This window comes from Xiphophorus hellerii, chromosome 1 (assembly GCF_003331165.1).
Source record: "Xiphophorus hellerii strain 12219 chromosome 1, Xiphophorus_hellerii-4.1, whole genome shotgun sequence".
Lineage (NCBI taxonomy): Eukaryota > Metazoa > Chordata > Actinopteri > Cyprinodontiformes > Poeciliidae > Xiphophorus > Xiphophorus hellerii.
In genome coordinates this window covers 30393820-30412661 of record NC_045672.1, presented here as the reverse complement: position 1 = coordinate 30412661, position 18842 = coordinate 30393820, and the positions used below count along the sequence as shown (strand labels likewise).

General features: G+C 38.9%; 1 protein-coding gene across 7 annotated transcripts in view; it reads left to right on the top strand.

The window, feature by feature from the left end:
• The window catches only part of rgs19 (regulator of G protein signaling 19), a 29405-nt gene extending 10842 nt beyond the window's left edge, over positions 1-18563 (top strand). For 6 of the 7 annotated variants that reach the window (XM_032559989.1, XM_032560021.1, XM_032560007.1 and 3 more), the window contains 4 exons: positions 8737-8912; positions 11235-11324; positions 12509-12743; positions 15011-18563. In XM_032559989.1, the coding sequence (XP_032415880.1) occupies positions 8737-8912; positions 11235-11324; positions 12509-12743; positions 15011-15199 (690 nt within the window). In that variant the 3' untranslated portion in view covers positions 15200-18563. The remainder of the gene's footprint in view (positions 1-8736; positions 8913-11234; positions 11325-12508; positions 12744-15010) is intronic. The other variant, XM_032559999.1, reaches the window with a different exon arrangement.
• The last annotated feature ends 279 nt before the right edge of the window (positions 18564-18842 follow it).

The window sequence follows — 18842 nt, the reverse complement described above, 5'->3', positions numbered from 1 at the left end:
ATGTGGTTTTAATGTTAAAGTTGATCGTTCCATCCAGGAAATTACCACCAGATTGTGAAACTTGAACTTCCTATGACCAAATGGCATCTTTTGGCTCTGACAGCAACTTGTTTGAAAATCTCCTTTTAAAGCTGGACATTTTTTTAAATGTATTTTTTGTCAAAGGAGCCAAAGAGCCTTGTTTTGTTCTGGCTTGTTGGTAGTTGTAGTCTGGAGGGACTGTGTGCATGTTGCCCCACGTTAACGGATTCTAAGTTTCTCACGTGTGACAAACTGAATATTAATTGTGTGCATTTAGTCCTTAAACAGACTTCTCCTTATAAGGGCTCGAATTGAATGTGGAGGGTGATTTGGTTTGTGGTGAAAAACATGAAGTGTGTCACCTCGATGCAGTGCTAAGCTGGATTTATGGAGCCACTTACTGCGCGTCTGCTTCACTGTGTGACTGTTGAAAAGTGGGAAAGCAAGGTGGTCTGTGGGAAGTTTTCAGTGAAAAATGAAGAGGATAGATCAAGCAGAAAAGCAGCTCAGCACGTGTGAGTGTGCGTGTGTGTGTGTTTTAATGGGACATTAGCAGAGCTCTATCAGAGCCCAACATGTCAGGGCAGGAGGTTGGAGAAGTTCAGTTCCTTCAACTATTTGTTCCTCTTCACTTCGCTGCATTTGGCTCCGACTCCCTGAAACCTGCGCTCTCTGGAAAAACAACAAAAACTGTGAAATTCTGACTGAACCAGAATAGAATGATCCTGGGCAGCAGCTATCGGTTACTTTAAATGGCTTTCATGTCTAGAAAGCAGCCAGTCTCCCTGGTTACTGACAATCAATTCACCCAAATAGCATAACAATAATGTTAAGTGATTGCACATTAAACAGAATTCATTATAAAATTAGATTTCTTAACATTTTTATGATTCAGGTTTTTCATAGCAATAAACATTAAAAATGTTTACATGTAATTTATTTCAAAAAATCATAAATTTGCAAAGAAGCAGTTATACCAACTGCAGCCTCAAAACTGGCCAAGTCCTGGTGATGGAAGCTTCAATTCTCATCATAGGCATTTAGTATTGATTAATTATGATTCATTACAGATTTTTCTTTAAAAAGAAAAGAAAATCTTCATAATCTCTTGTTTTTGTCATTTAGGAAAATCCAGACAGCTTTTATAAGCAGAATTACTTATAAAAGCTTACTTATGTTGCGTTCTTTTATAAGAACACAACGTTCTTTTATAAGAACGCAACAACGGTTTAGAAAACCAAATGGAGACCAGCTTATCGTTATGAGAAAGATGCAGGATTTTGGTTCAAATAAGAACTGCATGTAAATAGTTGTACTATATTTAATATATTGGGTGATGCACAGAGCCTAAATTTGCAGACCCCTGATCTAGCAGATGAAAACGGTCACCCTATTCCAATATGTCTGAAGCAAAAAGTGCAACACCTTAACTTAGGATTCATTAAGCTAAAACTGTGAAGGTAAGAAATGAAATACTACATGATGTAATGAAACTCGGTGTTTTCTTCTAGCTTAGCTTCTGATTAATAAGTGGACTGAATGTTTTCACCTGGTTTGTAGCTGCAGGTTCACTTGGTTTTCTTGGTGTGAATAGAAACCAAACTTCTGGAAAAAGTTAAAAGATACAAACTTGTTAACTGATTTGAACCAAAATAAATGATTAAGGTGTGAAAACAGTTATTTTACAGTAGTTTTTATGCATAAAGGAATGGATTTTGATTAATTTTATCAATTTCAGATCTACGTTTTTTACTTCATGTCCACTGATATTTGCAAACAGTGGTCACTTGCCTATTCCTGGTTCTGTATTCAAGGATTTGTCTGTGGACAGATTTGTTTTTGTTGTTTTGGGGCATATCAAAAATACGATATCAGAAAGTGCAGCTTGAGAAGCTGAAATACTTGATGGCAGTGCGACTGGAGGAATATTTGGTGTTTGAACTGTTAAACTAAGCAGTTTGAAGCATTTCTGAGCTCTCAAGTATTAGTGGATACCAGCTGTTTGTACTTCCATAGGTTTAATAGAAACCTATGTGCTGTTAGTTTTTTTTTGCTAACTTGACAAAAGCATTTTTGCTTTGATTGAATGAGCTCAAACTTTCTTGAGCTATGTGAATGTATTTTTACTGCTAACATAGTGGGTGATAATTGTAGGAAACTTTCATCATGTTTTCCTCTCCTGCTTTTTCCAACATTAAAAAAAAAAGGACTGTCAAAGAAATCAAACATTTTCTCTTTCAACTGTCTTTTGATCTGTGATCGTGAGTCGTCACTCAGACACTCAGTGGACTGCTGGCGATCAGGTGGAGAGATTATAGATGCGTAATCTCTCAGATTAATACTGAAAATGAGCGCTTCATTACTTAAAGCCTGCTGTTAGCTGCAGCTGTGTGTGGAACGTGTGTGAGCTGGTGGACGGATGGACACGCTGTACCAAAAAAAGGCTCCGGCTGTCCGTCTCGCTCTTCATCTGAATTTCATATTGCTTTATTGGCTTGGTATGCGAATCCATCTGTGCTGCCAAAGCATGGAGGGACAGGAGGTGTGCCAGTTCACCAACACTAAGGTGATTACTGTATAGCTTTCACCATGTATGAGCTTATTTGTTGTTGTTGTTTTCTAAACTAAGTCAGATATTTTTGAAAATATATACCAGATATGACTTTCCCATTAATATAGGACAGTAGACCACATCTAAATGCTAAATTGGTTCACACCCAACATTTAAATGAGTTCAGGGGCTGAAAATATCTGGAGAAATGTAAGAAAAATATGAAAAAGATGGAATTTGGACCAAAAGATTATGGAGGAAGCATCAGTTCATGTTCTAGGACAAAGGTTTTTCTGTTGTAGTGTCGTTTGCCTTGCAGTCAAAATAGTTCCCATCCGGATTCGACTGTGTGTCATTCACAAACAAATGCGGAATGCTATCAAAAAAAAAAGACAGACAAAATGAGGGTGCCCTCAGATTTTCCCATCAAGTCTATTTGTAGACACTATAAACGATGGTGTGCATCTCCTCCCTACATAACGCGTACAGAGCATCCAGAAAGTATTCACAGCGCTTCACTTTTTCCACATTTTGTGGCACTACAGCCTTATTCCAAGCTGCATTGAATTAATCTCTCCTCAAAATTCTATACACAAATACCACATGATGATGATGTGGAAAAAAAGTGTTTTGCACACATTTGGGGAAGGACACAGACATATTTCTGCTGCTCCGAAGGTCCCAATGAGCTCAGTGGCCTCCATCGTTGGTAAACGGAGGAAGTTTGGAACCAGTAGGAGTTTTTCTGGAGCTGGCCGACCATCTAAACCGAGCGGTCAGCGAGAAGAGGGAGGAGACCGGGAACCCAACGCAGCAATTTACAAAGATATTCTGGATGAAAACTTTCCAGAGTATCAAGACTGGGGCGACGCTTCTGGCAGCAGTGTGTTGGGTTTCCTTCATTCAGCCATTTGTTGAAGGTTCTAAGTGCAGCATTGTCTACGGCAAAACCTTGATCTAGAATCTGAAATCTTCTTAATCCCAACGGCAAAATTCCAATTTTACATTTTACTCGTCACTAGGACTGCTTCATTATGGAAAGAATTTTAATAACACTTCTAGTGCAATAAAATAATTTTAAAATAAAACCAATTCCTTCACGAATAAGTGGGCATTGTCTATACCCACCTATTCTACTGAAGATCATATTATTTAAGTTTGGTGAGATACATTCAGTAAATTCCTGTGTTGGTTGGTAATAGATCACTCGGATTTCATTGCGTTGCTTAGATTTGCTGTATTGAGTAGCTAATCTTTCATTTAGTTTTTTTTGTTTACATTAAACTTTGGAAGAACTTGAAATGCTTGTTTGCTAAATGATGCCTCAGCTGGTAATCTTACCCCTTTGCCACTACAACCAAAACAGTTTTGTTGGTTTTATGCCCGACTTATTGCAGATATAAACTGTTTTTTCACTGTTCATATCAGTCATACATCAGTTCATTCCTGCGGCAGGACGTTTCACCACTTCGTTTCACCACTTTTCCTCATACTTCACTTTTTAAAACAAGACCGCTCACAAGACACAGCTGCTCTTCTCTTCACTTATAGGTATTCTGTGCCTTTAATTAAGTCATTATCTGTCCTTTTAGTTACCTCTTGGTGCACATATGTAAATTATCTTCATCTAATTTAAATGTCACCTAGTTTAATCAGATTAACACGGCAACCCAGATCCCTTTAAATACACTCACTCTAAAAATCCGCATGGAGTAAAAGAGGAAGTGATGCCTCTGATTACATTGGATTTTGTTTTCTTTCATTTTTCATCTCTTTACTTAGTTTTTGTTTCTCTTCATCATTTTCATCACAGACATTTTTCACCCTTATATCATCTTTCTGGCATTTAAAACCTTCTAATCAGTGTTTCTCCAGTCAGTCACTTTCCAAGAGATAAATTTACCTACTTTTTGTACAGTCCTGCCCTCATTCTGCTTCAGACACTCGCTGACAAAAACACTCACACACACAGAGGCAGCAACACGATATCTCTGTGTTACATAAGATGGGGTGGGTGATAACTGAAGGTAAGGGAGTGCCCTATCTTTTCTCTGACATATCAGGTAAACTTTGTGTGTGTGTGTACCTAAACATGACTGATTATGTTTGACTTTTATGCCTGCCTGTGTGTGTTTCTGCAGCGAGTAAACTCACACAGACTCTGCATTTGTCAGCAACTCCACCATTGGTCGTCTTCTTTTAAACAGAAACTAAAAAACTAAAAACAGAAGCTGTTTATTTTGTGACGTGTCGTGATCGTTGTACGGACCTTGCTTCACCGTCTTTATTTATCTTCACAATGGCTGCAGCACAAACCTTTCCTCATCTACCTGTAGAAGGTGTACACATGAATCCAAATGTCCAGATGGGCTGAGGTGAATGTTGCTCCTTCATATTTTGTAGACTTTGTGCTCTGATGTTGCTTTTGCCCAGATTGCATAAAATATTTGTCTACATGCTGCAGTTGGAAGTCTTCAAATGAACAACCCTGCCATCATTAAACAACATATACCTAATGTTCTTCAGAAGACTGATTTTGTAATTATCTCTGTGTCTCTGAAGGTTCAGGTCTGATCACTAGTTTCTAGCTGTTATAGCTGAAACTGTATGCAGACTCTTGATCGCTCCTGCTCTGCGTTTTTTTACTGGTTGCAATCTGGGCTAGCAGGAGTATGTAGATACTGAGAGGGGCCCCAGGACTGAACCTTGTGGTACCCCTCATGTGATTTCTCTTGGCTCCATTGAAAGTTACATATTGGCTTGAAGAAATCAACATATCACATCATGCTCAACAGTTTTAAATTCTGCACAGAAGCCCAAAAGTACCAACACTATGATTGGTCCATAGAATCATAGTGTTGGTACAAACTGACCCAAAATAGAATAATTTTACTTTGATTTAATCTTCAGACAGTTGAAAAATGCTACAGGTCTTTCCATACAACGTGTGAACATCTGGTTTCGACTGTACATGTTGACGTGAAATAACTTCATATCTGGGTTTCAGGAAACCCTGCTAGTCTAAACCAGCCAACACTTCCTGCCTGCCCACGCATCTTCTGTCTGTTAAATGCTGCACCTCTGACCTTATTTTTAATGTAATTATTTCTAGAGGGGTAACTATACCTAAAACTCACAAGACAAAATGAGCCACAATATTGAGTTCAGGAGAACAAGATAAGACAGGATTTTAATTTTACTTTAATGAAAACTGTTCCCATCAAATTCATACTCCATAAAAACATTTATTCTGCATTTTGTATAGATTTTGCCACAAACTCAAACTGATCAACAAACCTTTTTATCTCTTCAGATGTTTGAGAGTACTTAAACTATGCATAGTCAGCAGTACAACATTTACCTGTTGCTATTGACAGTGTGCACTGTTGTTGTAGTGATGCTCAGCGTTGCCTAGACATTTATCCATTGGTTGTTTTCTATTTGCACATTGCTTGTGTGTTGAAATCCAAAATTCTGCCGAAAGAATGATTTAAGTATAGTTGAAGAATCTTCAATTACAACTTCATCAGGAACAGCCACAAAAGATCACGAGATAGCAGTCACCTCAAAGAGAAAAGTTTGAAGATTTAACAGTTTGAGATCTTGTTACCACTAATTTCATGCGAAGGAGTTTCATTTTGGTGCCAGAGGCTTAAAAACCTGAAAGGTAACAACATCCCGACCAGACCGAAGGTTCCTGTTTTACTTTAACCTGGAGCATCTTGGGAACTTTCAGGGGAAAAGGAAAGACTGCACTTCCTTTGATATATTGTTGTTGTTCCACTATTATTAACTTGTATCTAATATTGATGATTCTCTTTATTTAACCTATGATGTCTGAAACCTTTTGGAAGAAGTATCATGTACATTTTCACAGTAACTCACACCAGCTGCTGCTGTGATTGGTTCTGGTTTACCTTCTGCAAAGAGAACAGAGTCTGCTGATGGGAGCAAGAATGACATAGAAGTAAAAATCAGACACAGTTGCTTTGTCCTCATCTAATGTGTGTAGAAAGTGGCAAAGGATGCACATCGATATCCTTACATCCTGCAGTCTAACTTGAGATAAACTTTATCCTGTTTTGAACAAATATTTCAAATCTGAACAAAACCAAGTGAGTCCATATTCCAAAGTCCATCCATATGCATTAGGATCTGTGTGTTTGTATGTGTGATCTCAGCTCAATCACATGATGCATCACATTGCCTCGTCTGTTTCCATACCCACTCTCTCACTTCCTCTGTGTAACATCATGTTGCTCTTTCTCCCATTTGTTTCTCCAGTCCTCTGTTTGTAAAATCTCCTGTTTTCTTCTTCCTCTTTTAGACTCCGGTCCCGTTGCCAACATCTTTTATCTGTCTGTGTGTTGCCCTCACTCTTTACTCACCAGCCCTCACTTATCACTGCGTCTTTCCCCTTCCAGTCACTAGTGCTTGAGTTGAAAATGAGGGAAACAAACATACAATTAACTGTTGTTCATATTAATATTATTTTAGTGCTGTTTTGGTCTAAACCCAAAGTTATTGTAGATTAGCAGCTTTGCATTGTTTCAGACCTTTTAAAGGAGGTTAAACTGCAAAGAAATGCCTTGAAGTCATTCAGTTATTCTTCTGATCTTTCATCTTCTTTAGACTTCCTCGGTTCACATTTTAATTATTATATTTAGGCTTATTTAAGTCTTGTTCTGAATCATTTTTTGGGCATTGTATTACACATTCTTTGTTTTTTAAATTTTTACTTAGCTCCTGTGTTTTGTCTCCAAAGCAAGGCTTTCTAAACTTTTCTTCCTTCAAACAGCATTAGCTTCTGGGCAGGGATTCCTTTTGCAAACCCGCAGATAATGGTACAAACTGTAAGGAAACATAAACTTTAAGAATGGGTTTTTTTTCTCATTTTTACTCATGATTCATAATTATTATGTATTACATTCAGTTGTCGGCCAATGGGACAACAGTATGGTACGGTTAAGGCGGAGCTACTGGCGTCACACAACACAGTCCATTGATATGGGGACAGGAAAATGTAACTGTTTGCTACAATCACAAGACTTGCTAGTCACATTTGTCATTGCACTAGTATGACGCAACATTACCATTTAGGTTTAACCCTACTGGATGTGGAAACGCTCTCCTGAATACTCCTGCAGTACCGCTCAGTGGAATTTAGTTAAATTAAATATAACCTGTCTGACAGATCTCCCCAATCGGAAGAAATTCAAGAACAGAAAAACAGTTCTAGTTATTGCAAAAAAAAAAAATATTGTATGGAGCTAATACTTTTTGCAAGCACATGAGCACAACCTGCAAGAAAAGCCATGCTTCGCTCCATCATTCACCAGATTGTCATGGGGGTTCCCCAGGTTTCCCAGGTCAGAGAAGAAATGTACACCCTCCCTTTGTACAGGGGACACTCCCAGGGGGAGTCTGTGGCCTCTGACTCTTATCCTGACTTATTTAGATTTTACAGAGAACTGCATTAATGACCACTGAAGATCAGGGCTTGAACAGAATCATGTCATCTGTAAACAAATGAGCCGAAGAAAATAAAGTGGAGGTTTCCTAATGAGACACTCTGCTGTTCACACCTCCCCCCAAGAGATCCTGACCATGAAACCACAAGTAGTCACTGATATGCCATTTCTTGTTGCAAAAGCAGCTCAATGGGGTCATGGCAGGGTGATTAACTGACAGAAAAGGACAGGAAAGACTGATTTATGTAGCACTTTGTAACTTTATACACCTTTTTTTCACAGATTCAGCAAAGGTGCTGATATCGTCGTCATTTAGACAACTACAACTAATAGCCTCCCGTGTGTTCCACTCACTATTCAGTTTTTGACTTTTATGGGTGTAGTCTGAGCTTTAGCTTTTTTTGATTTGTCTGTTGCTTCTTCTTTATGCACACTGAACCTCTACTTACAACCACCATCACAAAACGCAAATAGTTTTTCTTTCTAGGTCTGCTTTGATCAGGAGTATGTGCATCAATGATCTCCAGTTGTCTGATTTTGAAAACTTGAAGTGAAATTTGCTGAAGATTTGTTTTAAAAATACAATTGAACAACTTTTAGTTGAGTTCATGTTTAGATTTTAGTCAGCTCAACGCTGAGGTGTTGCTACTGTAACAGAAGTGAGCATTACATTGGGTCTCCGTCTCTGTGCAGTACACAGGTCCGATTCCAGCTGAGCAGGAGGGTGGTGAGCTGGCCATGGGCGGAGGTCGCAGCGAGACCTCAGCTCTGAGCGGGGCAGGAGAGGCCCGGGGTTTGACCACTACCCAGAATTCCCAGCGGCCCAATGCCTGCTGCTTCTGCTGGTGCTGCTGCTGCAGCTGTTCATGGTAAGAAATGAGCAGGCACACACACACACACACACACAGACACACCCGCTCACACACACAAACCAACATGTGCTTCTGTCATAAAACACTGAGGTAGGAGAGAGAAGCATGGATCCTGTTATCTCAGCTTCAAGTCAGGAATGGAAACTGCTTAATCACTGGTGAAATGAGCTCATTAGCAGCGTGTCTGTAACTTTAGCAGGATTTGTCAGCAGAATCGAGAATCTGCGCTTACAAGCTGTTTAAAAAGTTCTTAACAAGAAACTTAACTGTCAGACTTCAGAGAAACTGATTCAGAGGTTTATATTCAGATCAGATTTTCATAATGCATTTGTTGCAAATGCAAAACAAAGACTTTGTGAACTTGCACATTTATTTTAAGAGGTGCACTGTGACTGTAGCTTTCTAGTCCAGTTCCCGTTTTGAACTTTCTAAGTACTAGAATTACTAGCATGCAGATTTATAGTAGCACGAAAGCGTAGCAATAAAAAGAAGAAAACATCAACAATTATTCTCTGCTTGTCTCAAAGCAAGCTGATCCTTTGAAGGAAAAACCTTTTGTGTTACAAAGCTGTAAATTGAGGAGCAAACAGACCCTCAAAAATCCACCCATCCATCAGACAAATGTCAACACTTCAGCAAGCATCGCACTGTTCAAAAAACCTTTTCACTCTCTAACTGGCCTCCAAAATAAAACACAAACTTGCAAATTACTTTATGATAAAAGGTTTTTTTTGCACAATTTATGCATTTATTTAATTGCAACATCAATTCCCTACAGAGTGCCTTATTTCCACTAACTTTAGAGGTAACCACTTTAAGTTGGTTGAATCAGATGTGGCTTTGCTGCATTGCAACATGGTTGCAATAGCTGCCTAGAAAACAGCGATTGTTTCCTGAGTCCTTCTTGAGATGATTTCATCTGGTCTTCATCTACTTTAATCTCTACTGGCATCAGAAACTTACAGAAAGGAAGTCAAGTTGACTGAAATGGTTATTCGGTGACATATAATAGAGATGTTATCTGTAGGAGGCTCTGGTTGTTGGTTTGCTCTTTTATTTTGTCTCTCTCCCTTCGCATCGTAAATGAACCCTAGTAGAAAAACAACTAATGTAAATTATAACCTATTTGTTTGAGATTGGGAAGTAGATTACATCTGACGTTTTATGTTTATACAGATAGGTAGCGTGCAAACATAACTGACCCATTGTCTCATATAGTTGCACAGCATACTGAGCCATATACTGTAGATCACAACACAAGCAGTGCTAACATTAGCATACAAAGTAAACTGGGCAAACAGAGCTAACACGAGCACAAGCAGCTAGCTGAGATCATGTAAAAATATTATGAACTTTAACACTCACTATTTACTGATCTGTCGTTTAGCCTCTGAGCCAAGCACTGAACTGGCACACAGGCTGGAAAAGCATTGAGTGGATAGGTTTTGTTTGAGTGGATAGCGAACATTTGGTAGCTTTTCGGTCATAAACCAGTCCACGATGGGCTTGACTTTCGGTCCTCTGCTTGCATGTTATTACATGTTTCTAAAGCCTCTTTCATAAAACCCTTCAAGGTAGATAAAGATGCCTCTTGTCATACTTTGTGAAATCATAGATGTGGCAAGTGAGTTGGAAGTTTTCAGGTATTTTCTCGACCAACAGCAGCGTCTTTACACTGAGTTTGAAAAGAATGTTATGGGGAGGCATCCTGATGCAGGTTTTAGGCAAAGTGATACCACATCACACCTCTTATCATGTTGGGAGGAAAAGTTTGGTAAAAGTTTTTTTGCTTTAGTTCTGGTACTATATAAATCCTGATGAGAATTGTCTTTCAGTAGCGAAGCAGAAATAATTTAGTTTTCATTTCCAATGTGATCATTACTGACCAAAGAGGACAACTAGGTTGCTTTATGTTAGTTTCTCTTCTATAAGTTTTCTCTTGATCTTCTATGATGTACTAACAGTACATTTTGAAACAACACCTATTTCATTATAAAGACAAATAGTTGATGAAGATTTGATCCAGCAGTCAGACAGTAGCCATGCAGTGATTATGGCTCAGTAGTTCCCAAAGGTACACAAATTATTTATAGCTCACTCTCAATTACACACACAGTGAGAGTAAAGACACTTGTAACTACTGCCGTTAACATAACTGTGGCTGATGCTGTCATTAAAAGGGATAATACAACATTGTGTGTGACTGTACATGTGTTTATAGTTCTACAAGCAATTACATCTGTGTAAGCTGTGGTTGAGGGTGTGGGTGTGTGTGTGTGTGTGTGTGTTTCCTGCCTGAAAGCCATTTTATCATGTCAGTCTCACCGTCAGGAATGAAGAGGAGAGACGGAAGAGAAGGAGGAAGAGAATATCACAGGACACCAAGATAGAAACCAAACTTGAAACCTGGTGAGAGTGCATTACATATAAAAACTGATTTTGTTCAACTGACTTTTTTTGTTTCTTTTTGTATGACACCGTGAAAAAGCATCAGTGGGAGTTTTTGTTGTTTTGAAGAACAAAGAAAATACAGAACTTCTCAGTTTTAGAAGAAGTTGAAAAATCCCTGAGTTTCTACTGCCTTGCAACTGTTGCCAACACATGACTTCCTGTATTACAGCTCTGATTCTGAATGAGCATTTTAGGCGTTGATGCTCACTAATATAACAGTAAATGTTAGTAAAGACGTACGCTGCGCTAGAATGACTGCTAAGAAACTGTGATTCTCAAATCTTTTTTACTTCCGACGCCAAAACATAGACGTAGAACAAGTTCAAGGCTATAAATCCTGCAACATTTATAGAAAAGCAAGAAAACAGACAAAACAATTACTAGTTTCTATGACTATTTCTGTCATGTCAAATAATAAAAAAGTTCAGGAAGTTATTTATAAAGCAGCATAAAAGGAGGTCCTGAATCTACACAAGAGAATATCGGTAATTAACATTTTAATGAGGGCATCTCTTCTTCTCTCACCTTATGTCGTTTCTATTGAATTATAATATAAATAATCCCAAAATTATGAAAATCTTTACTCTTTAGATTTTCACCAAGTCTCCTTTGGAGGGTGAGAGAATGTACCATTACTTCAGTCTTATGCATATAACTTTTGTTTTGTTGCATCATCACTGAGGACTAAAAAATAACAAATAAATCACTAAAGGCCAAATTTGACAGATTTGTGGCGCTGCATGTAAATATCTGATAAATTGCCATTTTGACCTGCAACACTTCAAAGTTATTTCATTAGATGATAAGCTCCATCACAGCTATTATCTGCACAATTTTCTTTTATTTTTCTTAACATGCATAAATCTAGATGCAGTATCTGAATATTCTTTCTGTGGATGTGTAAGTCAAGCTGTTTGTCTTGATAAAGTGTTGGTGTGTTGAAAGTGCAGCTGTTAATGACACAATATGAGTTTTAATTGTTTCTAATTTCTCCCTCTGTTTTGTTCTTTTAACTCGTAATTCCATGACCTCATTGTATTTCACAAGGACTCCCTGCGGTACCAAAAACATTACTTTAAAAAAAAAAAAAAAATTCTATTTAAACCAAAACAAACAGATATTTTCCACTCTTCGTCCCACAGTCCCAAGCCCTCGGTGGAGGAGATCCGGATGTGGTCTCAGTCGTTCGACAAGCTGATGAGGAACCCCGCAGGTCGGAACGTTTTCCGGGAGTTCCTGCGGACCGAGTACAGCGAGGAGAACATGTTGTTCTGGCTGGCCTGCGAAGACCTCAAACAAGAAATCAACAAGAGTGCCATAGAAGAAAAAGCTCGGTCCATCTACGAAGACTATATTTCTATATTATCGCCAAAAGAGGTAAAGTTTCTTCTGACGACCTGAAAAACTCCAAAAGGTTCAAAGAGTTTAAGAGTTTCTGTGTCACCAAACTGAACGGCAGTAATGGGAACTCCTGAAACACTCTGCTGCTTCACACGTCCAGGCTTTGATGTGCCAGATGTTCTGCACATGCTCAGTGCTCTCTGTGCTGATTGACCCAGTGATTATTGGTTGTTGGATGAAGAGATGTCCCTTCTGTTCAGTGGAGGCCTGGGAGGAGGGAGGCTTTCTTCACTTCAACACATTTGTACTGTGTGTTTGCGTGTGTGTGTGTGTGTGTGTTAGCATTTCTTAACTTGTAAGGCCCATTTTTCCAGCAAACTTTGTTTCGAGGACACATAATGCCATATGGGGCCCAAAGCCTGGGTCCCATCAGAAGAAGTTGTGTTTTACGGTAAGGGTCGAAGTTAGACTTTAGAAATAACTGAAAAATGAATGGAAGTAAATGCATAGTCCATATGAATATAGACAGACAGACGTGTGTGTGTGTGGGTGGGTGTGGGTGTGTGTGTATGTGTGAGCCCGGGGGTTCTCTTGTCTGGTTCTGTCAACCGGCTCGTCACAATGTGTTGACATGTCCGTGTGTACATGTATGACACAGCGTGTGTTTGTACAGTGTGTTTACAGGAAGCTATAAATTGCTGCTCTCATCACCTTCAGGCACTAAAACCTTTTTATAGAGACACACACGCACAAACACGCGCGTTCGCACGCGCATACCAACACACACTAAAATAGAGAGACATCCAGCCATGCGAGTTTGGCACAGAAGATGCATGCCAGGCTGTCTGTCTGCACATCTGACCTTGGTACGATGCCTATCTCTCTATTTGTGGGTTGTGTGTGTGTTAGAGGGACACATAGTCTTCCCTAAATAAGAGCAGAGGGAAAGCATAAGAGAAAGCTTGTCTTTCTATAAATATCTAGTGCTGCCTAGAGGGCTTCTGTGTGCGTGTGTGTGGGTGTGTGTGTGTGTGTGTGTGTGTTTCAGGCCTTCTCACTGTACTTCTGCCTCTATGAGAGCTGATTAATGATAAAACATCTGAGTGAGTACAAAATGTCAGCCTATAGGGTCAACTGTTGCTGGATAAAAACAGGGACATGAAGAAGTTTTTGCTCTTCCAGATTTTCTTCTGCTTTTATTGAGCTTCCCAAACATCAATGCTTCACAAAATGAAAAGCTAAAATTAGACAGGAATAACCATAGTAAATGCTGAATGCAGGTTTTATATAATTTATTCTAAACCAACCTGAGTCGCTTTAAATTCATCAGATTGGATGGTTTGCATGCATGAACACATTTTTGCTTTTTGAGAGGTTTTAGCCTACTTCGTGTTGCCAGACGGGTGCAATTTTAGTGACCTATTGATTCTGCTATGAGGCAGAAAAGAAACAAGAATTCTGGAAGCGGGAAAATATTTTTTTTTTATCATTTATTTTTGCACATTTAAGAAAGGAAGATTGGAAAAAGCGAGGCATTTTTGAATCACTGTTTTTATTATTCTGCATTTCTGGATAATTTAATAAAATGACAGGAATACAATTATAAAATCTGACCATCAGTTGAATAAGAACACAGCTGTCTTTAGGTTTCTTCTAGACTCTTCCAGTCTCGTTACAGTAAATCCCCACATAATCACAATTCAGTATCTAAAATATTGGCGCTAATATCTAAATTATTAGCAAAAAAAATATTTTGCAAATTTATTTATTTATTTTAATTTGCAGATTTTTAAAGTATCTAAAATATTTTTTAAGAAAGCAGCTTTGGAAGCTGAAGATCAGCTGCTTGACTTTCTATTGGCTGGTTCTGGCAAAGCAGCCAATCCAGGAGCACCATTAATTTTCCTTGCTGTTGATTGGCTGTAGCCCAAGAGCTGAGATGAAGATCGTAGATATTAGCTTCAGTGGTAGCGCTGAGACGGTTTCCACTGAACATGTTAAGGTATATTTGGTGTTTTATAAATCAAAACAGGCATTTTAAACGATTTAAAGTCAGTCTCAAGTAACTGTGGGTTTTAGCTAACAGTAAGACATGCAAAGCTGAGAGAACATATTCTGTACACATACAGAACATGTCAGCATGTGGGCAAAACTCATTTAGTGGATACGGTCAGTGCAATATTAAACAATCATATGTTTTTCTCATCTTATTACTGTAAATTGTTTGGAACAGATGGGTTTTTTTTGTACGACCTTTAATGACATCTTTGTCGTCTTTGTTTCCTGTTTGCTCTGAACTGAAGGTTAGTCTGGATGCCCGGGTTCGAGAGGTGATCAACAGGAAGATGCAGGACCCCACGCCTCACACGTTTGAAGACGCCCAGCTGCAGATCTACACGCTGATGCACAGGGACTCCTACCCACGATTCCTCTCCTCCAATATTTACAAGACCCTGGTTCTGGGCAGGTCCCGCACCTCCTCAGAGTGCTAGTCCTCCCCCCCGAAGCCCTTCGTCCGCCTCTATGCTGCCTCGTGTTCCTCGGACAGGAGCGTTTCACCTCCTCTGTCACACACTCCTCTGTTCAAATCACGTAGTCTTTGAATCACTGCCAAGACGTCCTTCCCTTCTCTTCTCCACCATCACCTTCCGGTCATTTTCAGGCCTTGAAAATTGAAATTAATTTGAATAAAACAAATGTTCTGCACATCCAAGTGAAGGAAAGTAGAATCAGTTAACATTTATTGCCAGAAATATTCAAGTTCAATGATCCTCACTCGTGTTTACAGGTCAAGCCCATCCATGAAGGCAGATTTAGTTTCTTCCTCTTTCTGTTCCTTTTTTTTTTTTGCTCTCCTCCTCAGCTGTGAGCAACCGGAGAAGGACGTGTTCCTGGATATTTAAGTATTTATGAGTTAGGATCTACTGTTATGTGGAGATGTACTTGACTACTTTGTGAGAGTCTGATGCATTTCAAGAGGAAAACCGTTCGTCTGTGCCATGAACCTTTGGTGGATTCGTCCTTCCTCACACACTCCAGCCACCGTAACGAGCCAATCAGAGGAGGACGTCCCAGACTTTCAACCTGCAGTCACCTCTTCCTGACGAAGGACGGAAAGCTGAAAGGAAAAGACGGATGCTGAATCATTCCCCCGTTCTTTCTGTCGTTTTTCCTCCGTTCAACTGGAATAACAGGGTGCTCGCTCCATCTCCCACTAAAACAAAAAACCCACAAAGTTTTCTGGATCAATCGTTTCCCACCTGCCATAAACAGACGGATGAAGGAAGGACGACATTCCTTCCAACTACTGATTTACAAAAAGACGACGAGTCTATTTTTTAAGAGAAAACTCTATATGAAACAATTTTATTATATATATATATATATATATATATTTTTTTTTTTTTTCATTTTATTTCTCCTACTGAATCCCTCACCTGAATGATGATATTTTTTGCAAGCGGAGGAGAGTTCCTCTGAAACTGTACTGATCTCCACCCAACACACACACACACACACACACACACCCACCCACACACGCACACACACACACACCACCGCAATAAAACACTGGAGTCCAGACAACAGTCACACACTGATCATATTTGAGTCACTCTGCGCACAGGGATTGTTCAGAAATCATGAGTTAATTCACTAAATAATTCCCAGTGATGAAGAAAACCCCGAGGAGTTAAAGAGGAGAAAAACAGAAGTCTGCTCTGAGCGTTTCCTGTTTCCCTCTCAGGGACGGTCACTCTCTAAACTCAGGTTTTCCTGCTGGAGCTGTGAGTGTGTTACCGTTGAAATGGAAGCGAAGGCAGCAGATGATCGCTTGACTCATATTCCTCACAAGACCAAAACCAACTTCCTGAACGGTTTTCAGGAACAGCAGAGTTTAGTTCGAAGCTGGCAGCAAAACTGTCTGGTTTTTAAAGAAAGCCTGTTTTTAAGCTTTATTGATTAATTCATCCCATATATGATCAAAAGTTTGATCATATGATTAGTGTTGACATAATCTCTTCTTGTGTTTTATTTTTTATGAATCCTAACTTTGCACATTAACTAAGGACCTTTTCAGTCCATCTAGTAAACATGAAAAAATTAGACACGGAGCAGAGGTGTCCAAAGTGCGGCCCGAGGCCATATGTGGCCCCTGGGATGATTTGGTGTGGCCCCCAAATATAATTCAAAAATTACATTAGTTTGGCTGCTAACTTGTGCAGGTGGTTGATGCAAATTGAGACTTTTTGCTTTGAATTAGGGCAAAATTATTAGAAACAAATTAAAATCTTCCAATGAGGGAAAATGTTTGATGAAATAGAAAGCATTCATCTTTTTACAACCATGCTTTTTGCAATCTCTTTGACTTTATAGGAAATAGGAACACATTTATGTAGTGACTTGGTTATGTAGACTTTGGTTCCCTAAAATCTGCGTTTAGATAATTGATTAAACTTATCTAAATATGGCCAAATTTGATCTAAGACTAAAATCATTTTTTTGTCCCAGTGAAGCTGAAAAAATGTACAAATTGGAAGTTTTCTTTATTTATTGTAGGTTTAGGTTATTGTTGAGCAGGAAAAAAGGTCATAAAATTATTTTAAATTGTTTTAAAAATTCTATATATTTTTGACTCAAGTGATTTTGGTCAATGTGACGAAACATTTGGACGGCCCTGACATGGAGGCTAAATCTATCTGCAGCCTGATATTATGTAAGGTTTGTGATATAAAAATGATGTGCTTATTTAGTGTTGCAGTGTCTAATGAAAACAACTTAAAGTCTAATTTCTTTCCAAACCTGGTCTCAAAATTCAGTATGGTGGCCTCAAGGAATAACATCTTCCAGTCTGAATTTAGTTGCATTTATATTAAAGAAAAAATTTTGTGTTTTTTTTTCTTCTGTCAAGCAGATGCTAGGTTAAGTAGATTGTAGTTATGAGTGTAATTTGTCAAAGAAATTAGACATGGCTGAGAATAACTCCAACTGTTAGATGGCAGAAAGGTTCTTCCAGTACAATCCTCAGTGTGTATAGAAGAAGAATCAAGAGGCATTACTGGGACACACACCAGTTTGGTTCAGACTGGGAAGGTTTCTGGCTAATTAGCTGCAGAAATCCACATCTTTTCTGTGTCTTTTCTAGAAAAGTGGCCAGTTTATTGTGCAACCTTTGGCGGATAACATTACTGCAGCCTAAAAATCTCACAGATGTGAACAATAACCCTCATGTAGATCTAATTAGCCAAAAACAAACAAGGATGATTCAATGTTCTGCACTTTAAAAATCCCCCAAAAATCAAAACACACTTCAGAACAGTCCCAGTAAGCATAGTAATTCAAATATTTATACACACATTCATACGCACACACACACACCAGGGTGGCCTACCTGGGCACTGCTGCTGCTGACCTCTGTAACCTCTCACCTTTGACCACGCCACTGTCTGATGCCCACTTGCACGTCTGCTCCTGATTGGCTGCAGGCGGGCTGATCTGTGGTTGGTCAGTTCAGAAAGAGGGGTGGGAGAAAAAATCCCAGGTGCAAAAAAAAAAAAAACTTCACGAAAAAGAGCTGATAAAAAAACATACAGAGATGAAAACAAGGTAACTATTGTATGAGATGGTATGCATAACCCCGGTGCTTCTTGGGAAATGTAGTGTGAGGAGAACAAACGTTTGTAGGTGCCTGTAACGGCAGACGGACCATTTAAATATTAAAAAAGAGAGCTATCTGAGTCTTTTACCAGGTTGGTCACTCAGAATGCATTTACCTTAGTATTGTTAATGTTATTTATTTTATATTTTGTTAAAACTGTGATTTAATTGTACAGATATAAATGGAAACCCTGGAGCATCCAGTGAGTAGCGGTGTCATTTGTTCTGCATTGGTGTTTTTAATAAAACAGAAACATTTCAATCTGATTATTTAGAACAAACATAAAATACTCTGGTCTCCAACGAAGAAGACGTTTTGGTTTTACTGGTCATGCTAGTCAGATTCCTTCTCAGTTTTTACTACGGCTTTTTCAAGGAAAGGATGAATTCATTGTGTTTCTAAAAGTGATGCAGCAGTTAAAGCACAACATCACTGAACAAAGCAACATCATCTGATCCAAACGGAGAAGTGTGGAAACG